The sequence below is a fragment of the Strix uralensis genome, chromosome 8 (genome assembly GCF_047716275.1).
Source record: "Strix uralensis isolate ZFMK-TIS-50842 chromosome 8, bStrUra1, whole genome shotgun sequence".
Lineage (NCBI taxonomy): Eukaryota > Metazoa > Chordata > Aves > Strigiformes > Strigidae > Strix > Strix uralensis.
In genome coordinates, this window is record NC_133979.1 from 29,343,786 (window position 1) to 29,357,350 (window position 13,565).

The 13,565-nt window shown below is 48.8% G+C and overlaps 1 protein-coding gene across 3 annotated transcripts in view; it reads left to right on the top strand.

The window, feature by feature from the left end:
* The window catches only part of RXRG (retinoid X receptor gamma), a 39,083-nt gene that overhangs the window by 13,302 nt on the left and 12,216 nt on the right, over positions 1 to 13,565 (top strand). The window contains exons 1-2 of one of the 3 annotated variants that reach the window (XM_074876911.1): positions 4,284 to 4,325; positions 12,712 to 12,853. The exons of 1 other annotated variant lie outside the window; for it this stretch is intronic. Coding sequence is in view for 1 of the 2 variants with exons in the window: in XM_074876910.1 (XP_074733011.1) it covers positions 4,277 to 4,325 (49 nt within the window). In the remaining variant the exon portion in view is untranslated. Of the gene's footprint in view, positions 1 to 3,968; positions 4,326 to 12,711; positions 12,854 to 13,565 lie in introns of those variants that run through there. One more of the 3 variants, XM_074876910.1, reaches the window with a different exon arrangement.

Sequence of the window (13,565 nt, forward strand, 5' to 3'; positions counted from 1 at the left end):
GGCAGTCGGCAGCACCGATCTGGGTGTGGCATGGCAATGTTTTTCCTTCCTAAAATAACAGTGGCAGTTATAATGTCTTCTCCTTTTATATAATAAGGAGGGGGTGGAATAAAAAGTGTTTAATAATTTGAAGCAGTGACGTGTTATTTCTAGTAGAAATTGAGGGGCTGCCTCTGTATGGTCCTGCAGTACTTCTTAAGAGAGTCTGCCACAGACTGATTTGGGTACAGGGGCTGGAGCTTCTCCACACCCCAAAACCCATGGTGGTCCCCTAAATGAATTGCCTGATTCTTGCTTTGCTTTAGTAAAGGGCCTGGAGGGGTTTCCCTGGAGTTGCTCAGTGTGTGCATGTGTTCTGCAGCACTAAACACTCACTAACCCAGATCTGCTAAAAATCAATAAGGTAATCCACTTACTGCTTCGGACTGCCAACCTTTTTAAGGAGCTCAGAGCTGTTTTGTCTTCTTTCCGCTCTGCTTTCTTCTAAGCTGGAAGAAAGAAAAGAGGGTTGGGGAAGAGGGTGCTGGCAGAGCTGGACTAAAATCAGGCTCTTTGCTCTGGGCAGATCAATACAAATAATTCCCCACTAAAACTTCATTAGCATGGAATTACAGCTGCCGAGATCCCGTGTGGCCAGTAAGAATTAATGACACTACTAAATCTCAGCACGGTTGGTGCTTAAAACACAAAGCCGCTTCGTTGCTCACACCTCCCTGTCCCAGTGCTGCTGCGGCTGAACTGGCCACGCAGACAGCTCTGCCCCTGCTCTGCCCCACCGCTGCCTGGCGAGGGCACAGCCCTGTTCCTGTCCCTGAGGGCAAGGGACACGCCAGGCTGGGATGGCAGTGGGGTGTGACTCAATCAGGTGGAAGCAAAAAACTGTTGTGCAAGAGTGGATTTGTCTTGAAGCAATGGCTCGATTCTGAGTGCTGGTGGGCACTTGGGGACTGGGGGTAGATGGCCCCAGTGCATCTCTGCAGGGTGATGGACAGATGATGGGAAAGGTCTCTGGGTGGGTGCTGGACAGGCAGGCTTCCCGTCATGCCAGAGCTTTCCACTGACACCGGATCAGAGAAACATCCCTCTGGCAGGCTGTGTGTGGGGTTGCACAAAGTCTCGCTCTTCTGTGGAAGTCTTGGATCTTATTGAGGGTGTGTGTGCATGTGAAAATCACTTCTTTGGGAAGTAGATTGTTTGTTAGGGTTTTTGATTGAAAAATGTTTCCTTCAGTCTTGTCACAGAGCAAAAAACTTGCCCTGCTGAGAAATCCAATTTTCTATCCAAAGATTGAAACAAGCTACCTTGCAGCCGGCTCCTCTGCAGCACTCTGGGTCTGTGCCTGCGGGGCCTTGGGGCATCTCTGCCCTGCGCCTGGCTCTTGCCTTCTGCCCCTGACAAGGATCCCCAGTGTGGCTGTCAAATGACAGCACCGGAGGCAAAGCCAGCATTATCCTGAAACAGCAAACTTTGCCTACAGGTTGGAAATCCCTATGGTTGCCAGTGACCTGATGCCACTTGGATTAGTGCAGGTGGAGACAGTTTTGGAGGGATCCATGGGTGTGTGTGAGCACGGGCAGGTGAGTGTGGGGCAGCACCCACTGAAACAGGAGCTGTGCCTGTGGCTCCTGCACCTGCATGTAGCTGTGGACAATTAGAGGAGGACTGGCCCTTGCTGAGGACGCTTGCTGGGGATGTCCTCGTATGTTGGAGTGGTGACAGGGGAGGACGCAAGCTCAGCTGAACAGGGAGAGGGACAGGACGTAGCACCACACAGCGAGATGCTGCTGTGTTATGCTTTTGTGCTGGTTATCAGACCCACTGGTCTCCCTTCTCCAGAGCTCAAAACTTGTGGCCTGCAAGCAGGGTGTGTAAGCATGCTGCTCGGCTGCCTCTCTTCCTCTGAAACAGTTCTGCAGTGCCATTAATGTTTGTGCAATAAAACAAATGAGATGTGAAAGGTGGCCAGATAGAAAATACGAGAGCGATCTCTTCTGTTTATATTCACCTCGCAAGACTGCAGTTACTTGATTTTTTGCCTCAGTAGAACCTACTCGGAATACTGATTCTTTTTTTTTTTTTTTCTTCCCAACTGTGAGAAGAAACAGTACATAAATACCCGGACTACAGCTAATGGGCTATGCAGAATGCTGATACTATTGCCTGCAAACCTCCCTGCTCCTGACAGCAGTCTGGTTATCCATTTGTTCTGCTACGTGGAGATGCACTCCCAAGTGTTAGGTTCCCATTCGCAGGTAAACTCCAAGTCCTGGAGTTGATCTGATGTACCTGCTACCCATAAAGAGCTGTGCGTCCGTGTCGTGGTATCCCCCTGATATTGCACATTACCAGGTCCTCGCACAGAGATGCAGAGCAGAAATGGGAGGAATCCGAATCACCTTTTAAAAATAATTTAGAAGTTATTAATATGAGGGAGGGAAAAAAAACCTTCCCTTGCTTAAACCATCTGGCTAGAGAGAAATGGGTATGGCAATGTCTGAGAGCAAGGGAAGAAACAGAAGTAACAAGGGTAACCTTTCCTTCTGCAGACACAATACCTCGGGACTGACAGCACCTCAGTCAGCATCTGCCAGAGCTGCAGCTGGATGCTGTGAACAGCTCTGTGCTGGCGTATTGCATGCCTTCCCCTTGTAGCATGCTTAGTGCCAAAGGGCAGCACGGCCCTCGGGTGACCTGGAGGGGTCCAAAAGCCAGCAGGCCCTTGAAGGGTTCCCAACATCCTAATTTACTGTTCTTTCCTCTTTTTGTCTTCCTGCTTGCATGGCATGCTCCCTGTCCTGTATGTGAGGGTGGTTTGTGGTTTCCCTGGGAAGGCAGAGGCCCTTGCTAGACCTGTTCCCCCTTTCCCTGCCACATGGCTGGTGCCAAAGGCAGGGCTGCAACACACCTCCTCCTACAACACACCCGTAAGTCAGTACAGACCTTGGTCCCTGCTCACTTTACAACCTCTGGCAAAATTCCTCCCTTCTCGATTCCTTTGAGGTGGCTTCATCCGAGGTCACCCAGATCAGAAGCCAGAAACAGTGGGCTGTGCTATTGCCTGCATCCCTGCTTTTCTCCAGAATTGCAGCAGCTGGGTAGGGGGCTTGCTGGGCAGGGAACTGGGACTGATCCCCCCCCCCCTTCAGAGTACCAGTCACTGGAGGAGGCAGTGGAGGCAGTGCTGGAGACTGCATGTGGCTTTGCCCTGATCTGGCAACTGGCTGCTTGTTTCTGCTTATTTCTACCTATTTCCTGCAGTACTTCATTGCCAGGGTAGGTGGGCATTAAACTGAAGTTGTGGATGTATCTATGGGACTGTCTGTGCAGCCTACTGCATTCTGCTGCCGTGGCTGTGAATGCTTTACTGACTGTTACAGAACCCCCTGGGCTCTGTCCCGTGTCCCCACCTCTTCTTATCCCATACAACTTTAGCAGCTGGCTAATGATGCTTTTTTTGTTGGTTCGGGTGGTTTTTGGACTCCTTTGGATGGGGCTGGGGAGAGGAGTTGAGCCTCCAGCTCTGCTAGCCCCAGGAAGGTCCTGGTGCTCCTCAGCCCTGGCTGTGTTTCCTAGGGCTGCCCGCAGCCCAGCACCGCAGGGGCCGTGACTCGGTGCCAGGAGCGCAGCTGAGGCAAGGCTTGGTGTGGGATGGGAGCCTGGAGCTCCCTGTCCCGCACAACCCTAACCCCAAAGCACTGGGATGGTTGCATGGGTGCTCCTGCCCTGTCTGTCCGCCAGCCCATCATCAGGGCACCAGCCCCTCTGGGCAAGGGTTGGTCCTTCCCATGTCTGGAAAACACTTCCACATGGCTGGGGCTAGTATAACTAATAAACTGCATCGAGTCTTCACTGGTGGAAAAGCAAAGCACCCCCCTCCTTCCCTATGATGCTCCTCCCCTAAACAACTTAACCTCCCCACCTCCTCGCAATTTCTGATCTATACCGGAGCCATCACACATTGATTGGCGTCTTACCCGGGTGATTATGCTACCAGGACGGTCTGCCGTGAATTTGCAGGGAGCCGAGACAGCTGAGCACGGGAGCCAGCCCTGAGCGGCGGAGAACAAGAGTATGTCTCATCCCGGCGAGCAGCTGCTGCCGGCGTGAAGTGAGGATGAGGCCACGGGAGGAGGCAGCTGCCCCAGCACCCTCCAAGAGCCCCTGTTCCTGCAGAGCCATGTCCCGACCCCGACGGGCTGCGCTGCACTCCGGGCAGCTTTGAAGTTAGAGGAGGCAGTTGTGTTTAGAAAGGCAAGAGATGAACTGAAGATTAAACATGTATGGGAATTATCCTCACTTCATTAAGTTTCCTGCGGGCTTTGGCAGTAAGTATTTTACTGGCGTTTGCAATCTGTGCCTTCTGGGTTAGGTGAAGGAACTGATCCCACAGCAGGAGTATGGGGGGGGTGGGGTAGAGGGAATTTAAAAACATGTTTAACCTAGCTCATGTGTGGCTGTAGCCTATGATGCCTGTGTGCGTGTGATTGAAGCTGTCCTGCGATGATGTGTGCTGTGAACTTCAGCCCAGCCAAACCAAGCTGCCTGAAATTATGCAGGCTTGAGTCAAACAGTGGCTCTTTGCTCTGAAGTTTAGTATATGGCATTGGAGAGATGAATGTATGTGTTTGCATGTGATGGACTGAATATATTTACTGAAAGGATAGGATCAAACCAAGCAAGTATCTTTCCAGTTGCGTTTTTCTTAAGTTGCTGGAGGAAAAAATTACTTTTAAAACATAAAACAGCCCCCAAGAAAATCTAACGAGGGCTCTTTCCTTGCCCCGTGGCTCTTCTGCCCTTGTGACACAGATACCACCATAATCGTGTGAAACTGTGTCAGATTAGCCAAATGAGGCTGGACAGCAAGAGAGCGGGCTGCGAAGGGCTGTGTCTGCAGGGCTGCGAGCTGCAATACCCCCACGCATGCCAGCCGGGATCGAGCCCCGGTTGCAGAAGCCAGCACTGCTCTTGGGAAATGGGCGTTGCAATTACTGGGGCTCGCTCATTATTTTTATCTGAAGTTATTCCTCTTGTCCTAACATGGGGGATGTGTAAGGGGAATGGGTTGAGGAGCTGGAGGGTGCTCCCAAATTGAGGCAGGGAGCTGGCAAGTTGGAGTGCTTGGCTGTGAGGGACCGTGTATCGGCTGCTGACAAAATATTGATGCTGCTCCAGGGAAGTTAAAGTGCATTGTTGTTTATGGATGTGCAAAGCCTTAGTATCTCTGGAAAACTCTGCGAGTTGTTTCCAGCCCTTCAGGGTGGGTAGATGCCTCTGGAGGCCCCCAGGCTGTATACATCAACCTGTTATTTCTATGCTAGAGGAGAGGTTCATTGAATTGCACATGGGATGTTCCCACTACGTGTCTATTTTTTTTTCCTTCCTCTTGCACCAGATGCTCACCTCTGGTAATTCTCCAACTCCAGAAAAGTCATTGGTATTGCATCAAGTCATCCCCAAGTTTCACAAGCGCTTGACTTTCCAAAATACCTTTTTAGGCAGTTTCTGCAGAAAAGAGACTGCTCATTGGAAGAATCTATTTATCACTGGTGTTTTTAAGGAACAAGCAAAGACAAGCCAAACTCTCTCCTATTGCTGCAATAAGAGTGAAACAATAGGAGTGTTATGTGTGTTTAATTTGTTGAGTATTACAAATTTACAAGGAAGTGAAAGTGACGTTCAAACTGATCTTCATAGGAACCAGGCACAGATCCCTGTAGAGTCAGGGGTCACAGCACTCAGCAGAGCATTTGGGAGATTTCTAGGAGAAGAAATTGGTAGTAGGAACAGAGGTATTTCTGCTCCACCAGTAAAGGTGAAGGGACTGTTCTCCAGCCCACCAACAGTTCAGTATACTGAGACTTTAACTTTCTTTTAAAAGTATATTTAACTGGTGTTTTAACCTGCTTCTAACTTGGTTTAGAAAAACAGAGGTGTTTTCTGCAGGTGAACTTCTGACAGAGATGCAAAAACATTAGCTAGGTTTTGTTTGGGCTGCTTTAAAACAGCCGTTCTGGCCTGTCCTATGCTCCCCGGATGCTATAGACCTGCAGGTTACCACTCACACCTGCACTCCCCTCAAAGCCAGAGGGCTTCCATGCCCCTGAGGCAGCTTGGTGGGGCTGGGGACCTGCGGGTGGTGTGAGGGCTGCCTCTCCTTGGGTTGTTGGGTCTGCGGAGAGGGATTTCTGCCTGGTTGAGAGGCAGTTGCTGCTCTGATCAGACAGCTTCAGGGCCCATGGGCTGTGTGAGAGGACAGTCAGGCTTTGAGAGGGATGAAGCAGGATACGTCACGGTGACTATCGATGGAGGGTGTCTGTGACAGCTTCCTACTGCCTTGGGGTCCTCACCACAAAGCCCATGCAGGCAACCTGCAACCCCATCAGGCCCACAATATGTTCATGGTCTTTGCTGCCCGCCCCCTGCCCCCCCTCCCCTTTAAAATAGCTATGAAATTGTTCATGGTCTTGCCTGTGCTGGCACCATGGAGGATGACATCAGGACGGTGGAAAACGGCCGTGTCTACACTAGGGTGTCAGCCTGTTGCATTCATTGTTCTTGCACTGTGTTGCTGGAGGGCAGAGTTAAGGTGGTATGGCTGCTGCTGGTCAGCATGTCTAGAACTTATTGTATTCAGACATCCTTTAGCTCTGAAATTCTGGGCTTCATTTTGAGCATAACAGCAAAAAAACCCATGTATTTGCTTTCTCTTTTTTTGCATTCAAATAACTGTTACATATGCTTTAAGTTAATTTTACGTGTATTCAGGTTAGAAATAAGGTATGTGTCTCTGATGATGTGTGTAACTGTCACTTTGCTCTTAAATGTCTGAATAACACTATCGAATTTGTCTGAGAATGTACGTACACGAATTGGTAATAAGCACATAATTTGTGATGAGAAAAGGACAGTCAGACTCTAAAGTGTTGCAGATGAGTTTGTAGAGTAGCAGGGGAAGTGTTCAGATGAGTCACCCTTAGGCATCTGAAGCAGGAGATGTGCACTAAGGCAGATGGATTTGCCTTCACAGCCTGGGCTACAAGAGCAAGGAAGGGGCTTCAAAATGTGTTTTTTATTCCCCAGAAGGATGCATTTCATCCGGAGGCCAGCTCCCAGGGCAAGGAAAGATGCTGTGCTGGCTGTCCTCTCTCTCTGAGCACTCTCTGGCACAGTTGGTTGGGGACAAGAACTAACTTGGCTCCTCCACAAAGTCTCTTTTATTAGTACTCATGTAACTTGGCCTGTGGCCACACCACCTCCGGCTGCAATCTTGTCAGCTCTCCCAAGCAAAGTGGGGTTAGGCCAGGTCGTTTAGGGACTAGGGAGGGGGAAATCCAGGTTGTGCCTGGAGTGGGGCTGCTGCCTGGCTGGTTGGCACCTTTTTTGCCTGTAATGGTCCCAGGTTTTGTGACCTACAGGATGCTTTTTCTCTGGGTGTCACAGCTTGCCATGTCCATACCTGTAACTGTGTGTGAAGATGGAAGAGGACTCTTTGACACAAAAAAGGTGTGAGAAAATCCAGTGACTGGGCAACTCCTGCAGCTAGGGAAATGCAGCTTTTTAATTTTTTTTTTTTTTTTTTTTTTTTTTTAAGTAGGAGACACTTGCCTTCAATTGCCTGGGGCAGCCACAGACGCTGCAGCTAGTGGGATCCTTTCTGATGGGGACCTGTAGCCACTCCAGGAGTTTAAAGACCACTGTAGGAATTTATGTGTGTTTTTCCCTGGTGGATGCTGTACTGGAGATCCTGCTGGCCAGGTGGAAAATCTGATCAGACAATCATGAAAAACCCTTCAGGCCTCAAATTTGACAACTTTTATTTCTGTGGAGATGAGAAACTTTAACCAACTCTTGTGTGTTCCTGTGGTCACCAGGGGGATGTGATACCATATTAGGGTGAGTAAATTTGGCTTGCAGTCCTTATTTTAATTATCTGACGGACAGTTGCTAAAGGAGTCCTTGGCTGGCAAGATCAGCATAGCCTTAGAGTTACCCTGTAATGGTTCCTGTGGCAAAGCCTGTGTAGTTTCTATGGACGTTGCTCCTTCCTTCCCTCCTCCTTAGCTTGGCTTCCCAGAGAGGACAATTTGTGGTTACACTGCAGGTGTGTCTTGTCCAAATGTCCTTGGACATATTAAGCTATTGACCCACTGTCCAATTTCAGTCAAATCAGACCAAGATCTCAAAATAGCATCTGATGCTGAGCCTGCACCAGGGCAGGTGAAAGTCTTGTGTGTTTCCAGCCCATGACTTCTTGTGGGGCAGGTTTTGGGTGGCCCCTGTTTTCAAGGGCAGCACAGAAGCATTACCCAAGAGGAGAGGGAGCAGCTCTTCCCACCACCTGGAGAGCTGAGGGAAACTTTCTTCTGCTCTGTGCAGATCCCTGTTGCAGAAGCCCCTGTGCCAGCACACATCCAAAAATTTTTGCTCCTCCCTGATGTTAGCTGTCAGGGGAAGGGTGCATTATTTATTGACTTGGGATTGAGCAGGAAGGTGGAAGCACAAAGGTTACCGGACCTTAAAAGCAAGGCAAAACCAATAACCTTTCTGTAGGATATTAACATGGCAATCTGTACTGCCTGTGGAAATCTGCTTGGACAGTTAAAAATACCAGAAAGGGAATAGTTTTTCAGCTTAGCTTCCATGTGTTAAATAAAAACTACTTCTGCAGACATAGCTGCAAAACTTTGTTTGATTCCAGTTAACATGGGTTCCCTGCTACATAACTGCATCCAGTTTCAGGAGTGTTTCTCACAGGTATTTCCCCTTGAAGGTCGTCCCCAAGGACGATCTGCCTGCCAAGTTCTACCTCCCACGCACGCCTGTGCTCCTCTGCTGAAATCAGCCCTTCTCTGCATGTCTCTTCCCACTTCTCGGTGCTCTCTGATCTGCGGAGGATGAAGTATCTGCAAAGTTTTGCTAGTCATGTGTCTGGCAGGGCAACTTGCACCTTTAATTGTTCATGTCAATGAAATGAACCCTTTCCATGTATATCTGAGGCCTCAGAAGCACAAGTATGTTTTTCGTTATTTGAAGAGTTCCAGCTTTTGATTCTCTCTGACATTAAAAACAAAACTGTGAAGGTTCAAAGTATCATCATCTCTAGGCTTGCCAGGGATCTGCAGATCTCAGGAGGTAGGATTGCTTTAGGCCTTAGTCGAAGAAAGACCCCAGTGTTTAACATGGATGCCTTTTCTCTCGAGGCTTTGCTGGGTGTTACAGCTGAAGGGGCATTAATCAAAACAAGCTTGCATCCCATGTTGATTAAATAGACTATGTATGTAGGGCTTGGATGTTTCTGGTCTATGTGCATTCTCATTCCACTCTCTGCTCAAATGTAATTGCTGAGACTGGTGTTTCCTGCCATTATTTGGGTGAAAATCAAGACAGCTTTATTGGTTTCAGCCTGGACACTTCGCTTCCTGCTGCCTTTGCTGAGGCATTTGGGGTCACTTGCACGCTCTTGCAGGCGGTCTTTGCTTCCATGCCTGCCCCAGCTCTACCTGTGAAGAGCTCACGGCACAGAGATATCCAAGCTGGCTTTATCGAGATAGTGTTGGTCCAGTTTAGCTGTGTTAGCCCAGACCTGGCTGTTTAGCATTGGTGTGGTAGACCTGGAGTTTTGTGATCTGCAGGTGCATCTGTTGGGCACCTACACATCTGCTGTGATGAAGACAGTGTTGTTCTATTCCTGATTTTATGAGGCTATTCATGCAAATTTCCCATCCCTGAACTAGGATTTTGCTAAGGTGGACGTGAAACACAGGTGGAAGTGGAGTATCAAAGCTTTGTGTCCTTACTTGCTTCAGTGACTGGTGGGTGAATGTAACACTGTTGCTTAGGTCCTCAAGGGCACCATTTTCAAAATGCAAAGAACCAAGTGGTTCTTGGGGTCTTCCTTCATTGTTTTTTCTAATGTCATCAGTTGTCTATGCTGACATTAGATATGATCCTTATTCTGAATGCTAGAGAAACAGGATGGATGTTGTGCCTGTGTGCACGCTTCCAATCCACGGCTGCTCTCTGCAGCAAGTGATGTAATACATTTGCAGAGGCAGTTTCAAACAGCAAAGCACCCAGAAGCATGTTTCTTCTTTTTAAACTTTGCTTCCTACAAAGAGAAGGCTGGAGTTGTGTGCATTTCTGTACAAGAGAGCCTGTGGAGGGTTGATTGAGACGCTGGGTTCTCTGGACACTGCATGGTTGCAGTTGAGATATCAGAGAGACCACACAAGGCAGTTCCCTCCTGTCTTCTTTTCCTGCTCCTCCAGGAGAGATATAAATACAATATCAGACTTCCCTGAATCTCTCTTCAGAAAACGACCTGTCCAAGCATTAATGTGGAGGAGGGATACAGAGAAGAAAGACATAAACAGCCCCATTTGTGGATCAGAAATAATCTGGTCTTGAATCTGGAGTAGGTTGTTAAAAGCAGTAACAGCCCTGGTGCTTGGTGCAGGGTGTCAGCTGGTCTTCCCCAGCAGACCTGGGGGACCTGGCCGGCCTGGGAGCCGCATGTGGGGCTCGTGGGCAGGGACCATGCCAGCCACAGAGCCCTCGCCTCCTGACGCAGGGCTGCCCTCTGCTCTGCGGGGCTCCAACGCAGCTGGCTGAATCCCCGGCATCGCTTGTCACCTCGCATTACCTGATGGACAGACTCTGGGCCGGCTTTGGTCTGCGTAAATGTCACCTGTGCCGAATGCCGCTGGAGAGGCAGAGACGGCCGGCTGTGGCTGGCGTGCAGGACTGAGTCCTGTCTCTCCAGTCCCCCCCGCTCTGTCCCAGAGCTTCTTCCCTGCTGCAGAGCAGCTCCTTGCTGGCCCCGCTCTGCTGCCATGCTGGCATTTCTGTTTGTCCCCCAAATGATGGGAGAAAATACCTCGAGGAAAACCATGCCACCCCTGCGAGCCCGAGGCCTTTCTGGTTGCTTTCTGTTGGGAGATGTGGGACATGGACCATCAGTATTTTCCTGCGGATCATTTCATTTAATCATTTTCAAGGAAAATGAATCAGACTTGCAATCTCTGCTGTTTGCGTTGTCCAAGCCACTCTGGCTCCTTTGGACTGAAACAACTTTGCAGGTACTCAGCTCAGGGAATAAGTAATCCCAGTGTCAAGGATGTTTTGGCATGGTTCTTCCTGCACACCTTCTGCCAGCCATGCAGATTGTTCCCTGCACAAGCTGATAACCTGATAGCAGCCACACCTTATATCCCTCTCGGAGCATTCCAGCCTGAATATGAGAAGCTGAGAGGAGTATTTCCCCAGATGCAGGAGGGTCCCTCAGGGACTGACTTGACAAATTTATCCTGGGGATGAACTGGAAGTCAAAGTTTGGACCACCTTGCAGTAGTGCGTTGCTTTGATTTTTTTGTTTGTTTGGATTTTTGTTTCTGCTTTTCTAAATGGGGTTTGTGTTACAGTTTATAACGGATAAAATTGATCATTGCTAAAGTTAACACTGATGGTTTTGACCAATAAGTTTGTCACAGCCTTGGCAGGATAACGCGGCCAGGCACTGCGGAAACAAGCATGTTAACTCTGGTTTGTGTCACCAGGCCCTGGCAGAGCCTAGCTTTACACCTGTGTGCTCTCCAGTAGATATTTTCATTTACCCATCCATCTCCACCTCCAAACACTCCTTCAGGCATTTGTGCTTCCTCCTTGGTGTCTCATTGCTGGGATAAGAGAGGTAGGCACAAGCCCTCCAGGCTTCCTGGCTTCAGCCTTTGATCCCACCCTGGGGGCCAGGGGATCCCCCTGGCCATAGCCCTTGAACAGTCACTCTGGGCACGGCCACAGGCACACCATGGGGCTTGCCTTGGCCAGCAGTCTCCTTGGGTGAAAGCCTTGCTCTGGGTCCTTAGGAAACTTGGAGCCTTTCTAATGGAGGGACTTAGTGTTGACAGTGTTTCTGTATTTCTGTAAGGTCTGGTGCAAACAGTTAAATAACTTTCCTGTAAGTAATTTCTTATCAGTTTAAGTCTTCTGCATGATACTTTGAAAATATGCCCTTTTCTGTGTTAATGGAAAAGGATGAAAAATCACTGTCCTTAGCTGTCCTGATGTGATAGATTTCTGCCCAATCTCTCCTTCAGTGGCTTATTTTCCAAGCTGAAGAATTGTCAAAGGCAATGTTGTTTATCTAGTTGTTTAAAGAGGCGTAACAACAATTTCTTTATAAGTCTGCGCTGCAGATGCTGGGGAGGACTGCATGCTATGGTACCAGACTACTCACAGGTGGAGATAAATGCATTCACTTTTCTCTGAAGCCAATAATGGCACAAGTCAGGATGGTCCTTTTAAATCCCGGGAAACAACCGAGGTGCCTCGGTGAGCTGAGCACTTAGGTAAAGCGGAGGCCAGGTAAACAGCACATCTTCTGCCCTCTGCTAGAGGCTCTCCTGGCAGCTGTCTCTGGGGTGAGAGGCTTTTGTGCTTGGAAGCCATTACAAGGTAGGGATTTTGCTGTCTACTAACAGAAAACAGGCTGCATGTCTCCATGATGGTGGCAGGGGGACATGGGGTGACTCTCTCCAGCATCAGGCAGAACCCTGGCTCTGCCTCCAGACCGCCTCGCTGCCTCCAAGGCTTCTGCTGTTGTCATTGAGCTGGCTTCCTCTTGCTGCACATCGCTTTCCCACTGGGAGAATTGATCCAAAAAGCCAAAGCAAGAATTGACAAAGACCTTTTCTCCCCCTTTCTCTGCAGAATTAAGTCTGAAGTGGGTTGATAACGGCGGATCGAGTCCTCCTTGACTCTGACAAATGTCTTTAATGTTATTCAGCAAGCTGACCTTTTCCCGTCTCTATTGTGCATCTTCCCTTTGAATCAGATTTGATTGTTACTTCAGGTAAAATAACAAACAGTGTCACGTAAATAACTTTGCAATAATGTTAAAAGGAGGAAAAAACCAAACAAACAAAACACCAAAACACTGCCTTACTTGCAAATGCAATGGAAACAAGCATCCTCTGTGCCAGCCATGGAAAACCAACTGTGTGACCTTCCCACACAACATCTTTGCCTTGCTACTCCAGGGAATGATCTCCTGTGTTGAAAACCACCAGAGAAACAATGGTTCATTGAAATGTTAATGACAGTTAATGCTAACTGGGGTTGGTAAATTCTAGGGGAGGGAGAAAAGGTCATATAAATCCTTAAAATACAACTAGATACATAGCCCATCAGGATTAGTGAGCATTTGACGCCCAGATATCCTCTGAATATTTGAGACTGTTGAGACTGGTGTTATGGAAGACAGCATTTAGGCCTTGGGTGAGGTGTTCAGCCTCAGAGACTGCCCTGAAGTGGCAATGATCAAGGTTATATTTTCTATGCCACCTGTTCCCTGGTGGGGTTCAGGGGCAGATTGATGTCATGGGGCTACTGTGAGTTTGGCAATTTGCACTAGAGCTCTTTCATGTAGGAGGAGGAAACCCTCTTTCCTTGTGACTGTGAGACTGTCTGCCCAGGCACATCTGTGTGGCCACAGTCTCTGTCTCATACTAAGTGAGGAAAAGCAATGGACAAAATATTTTGTGGGTGCCTTGTCCTGTCATCTG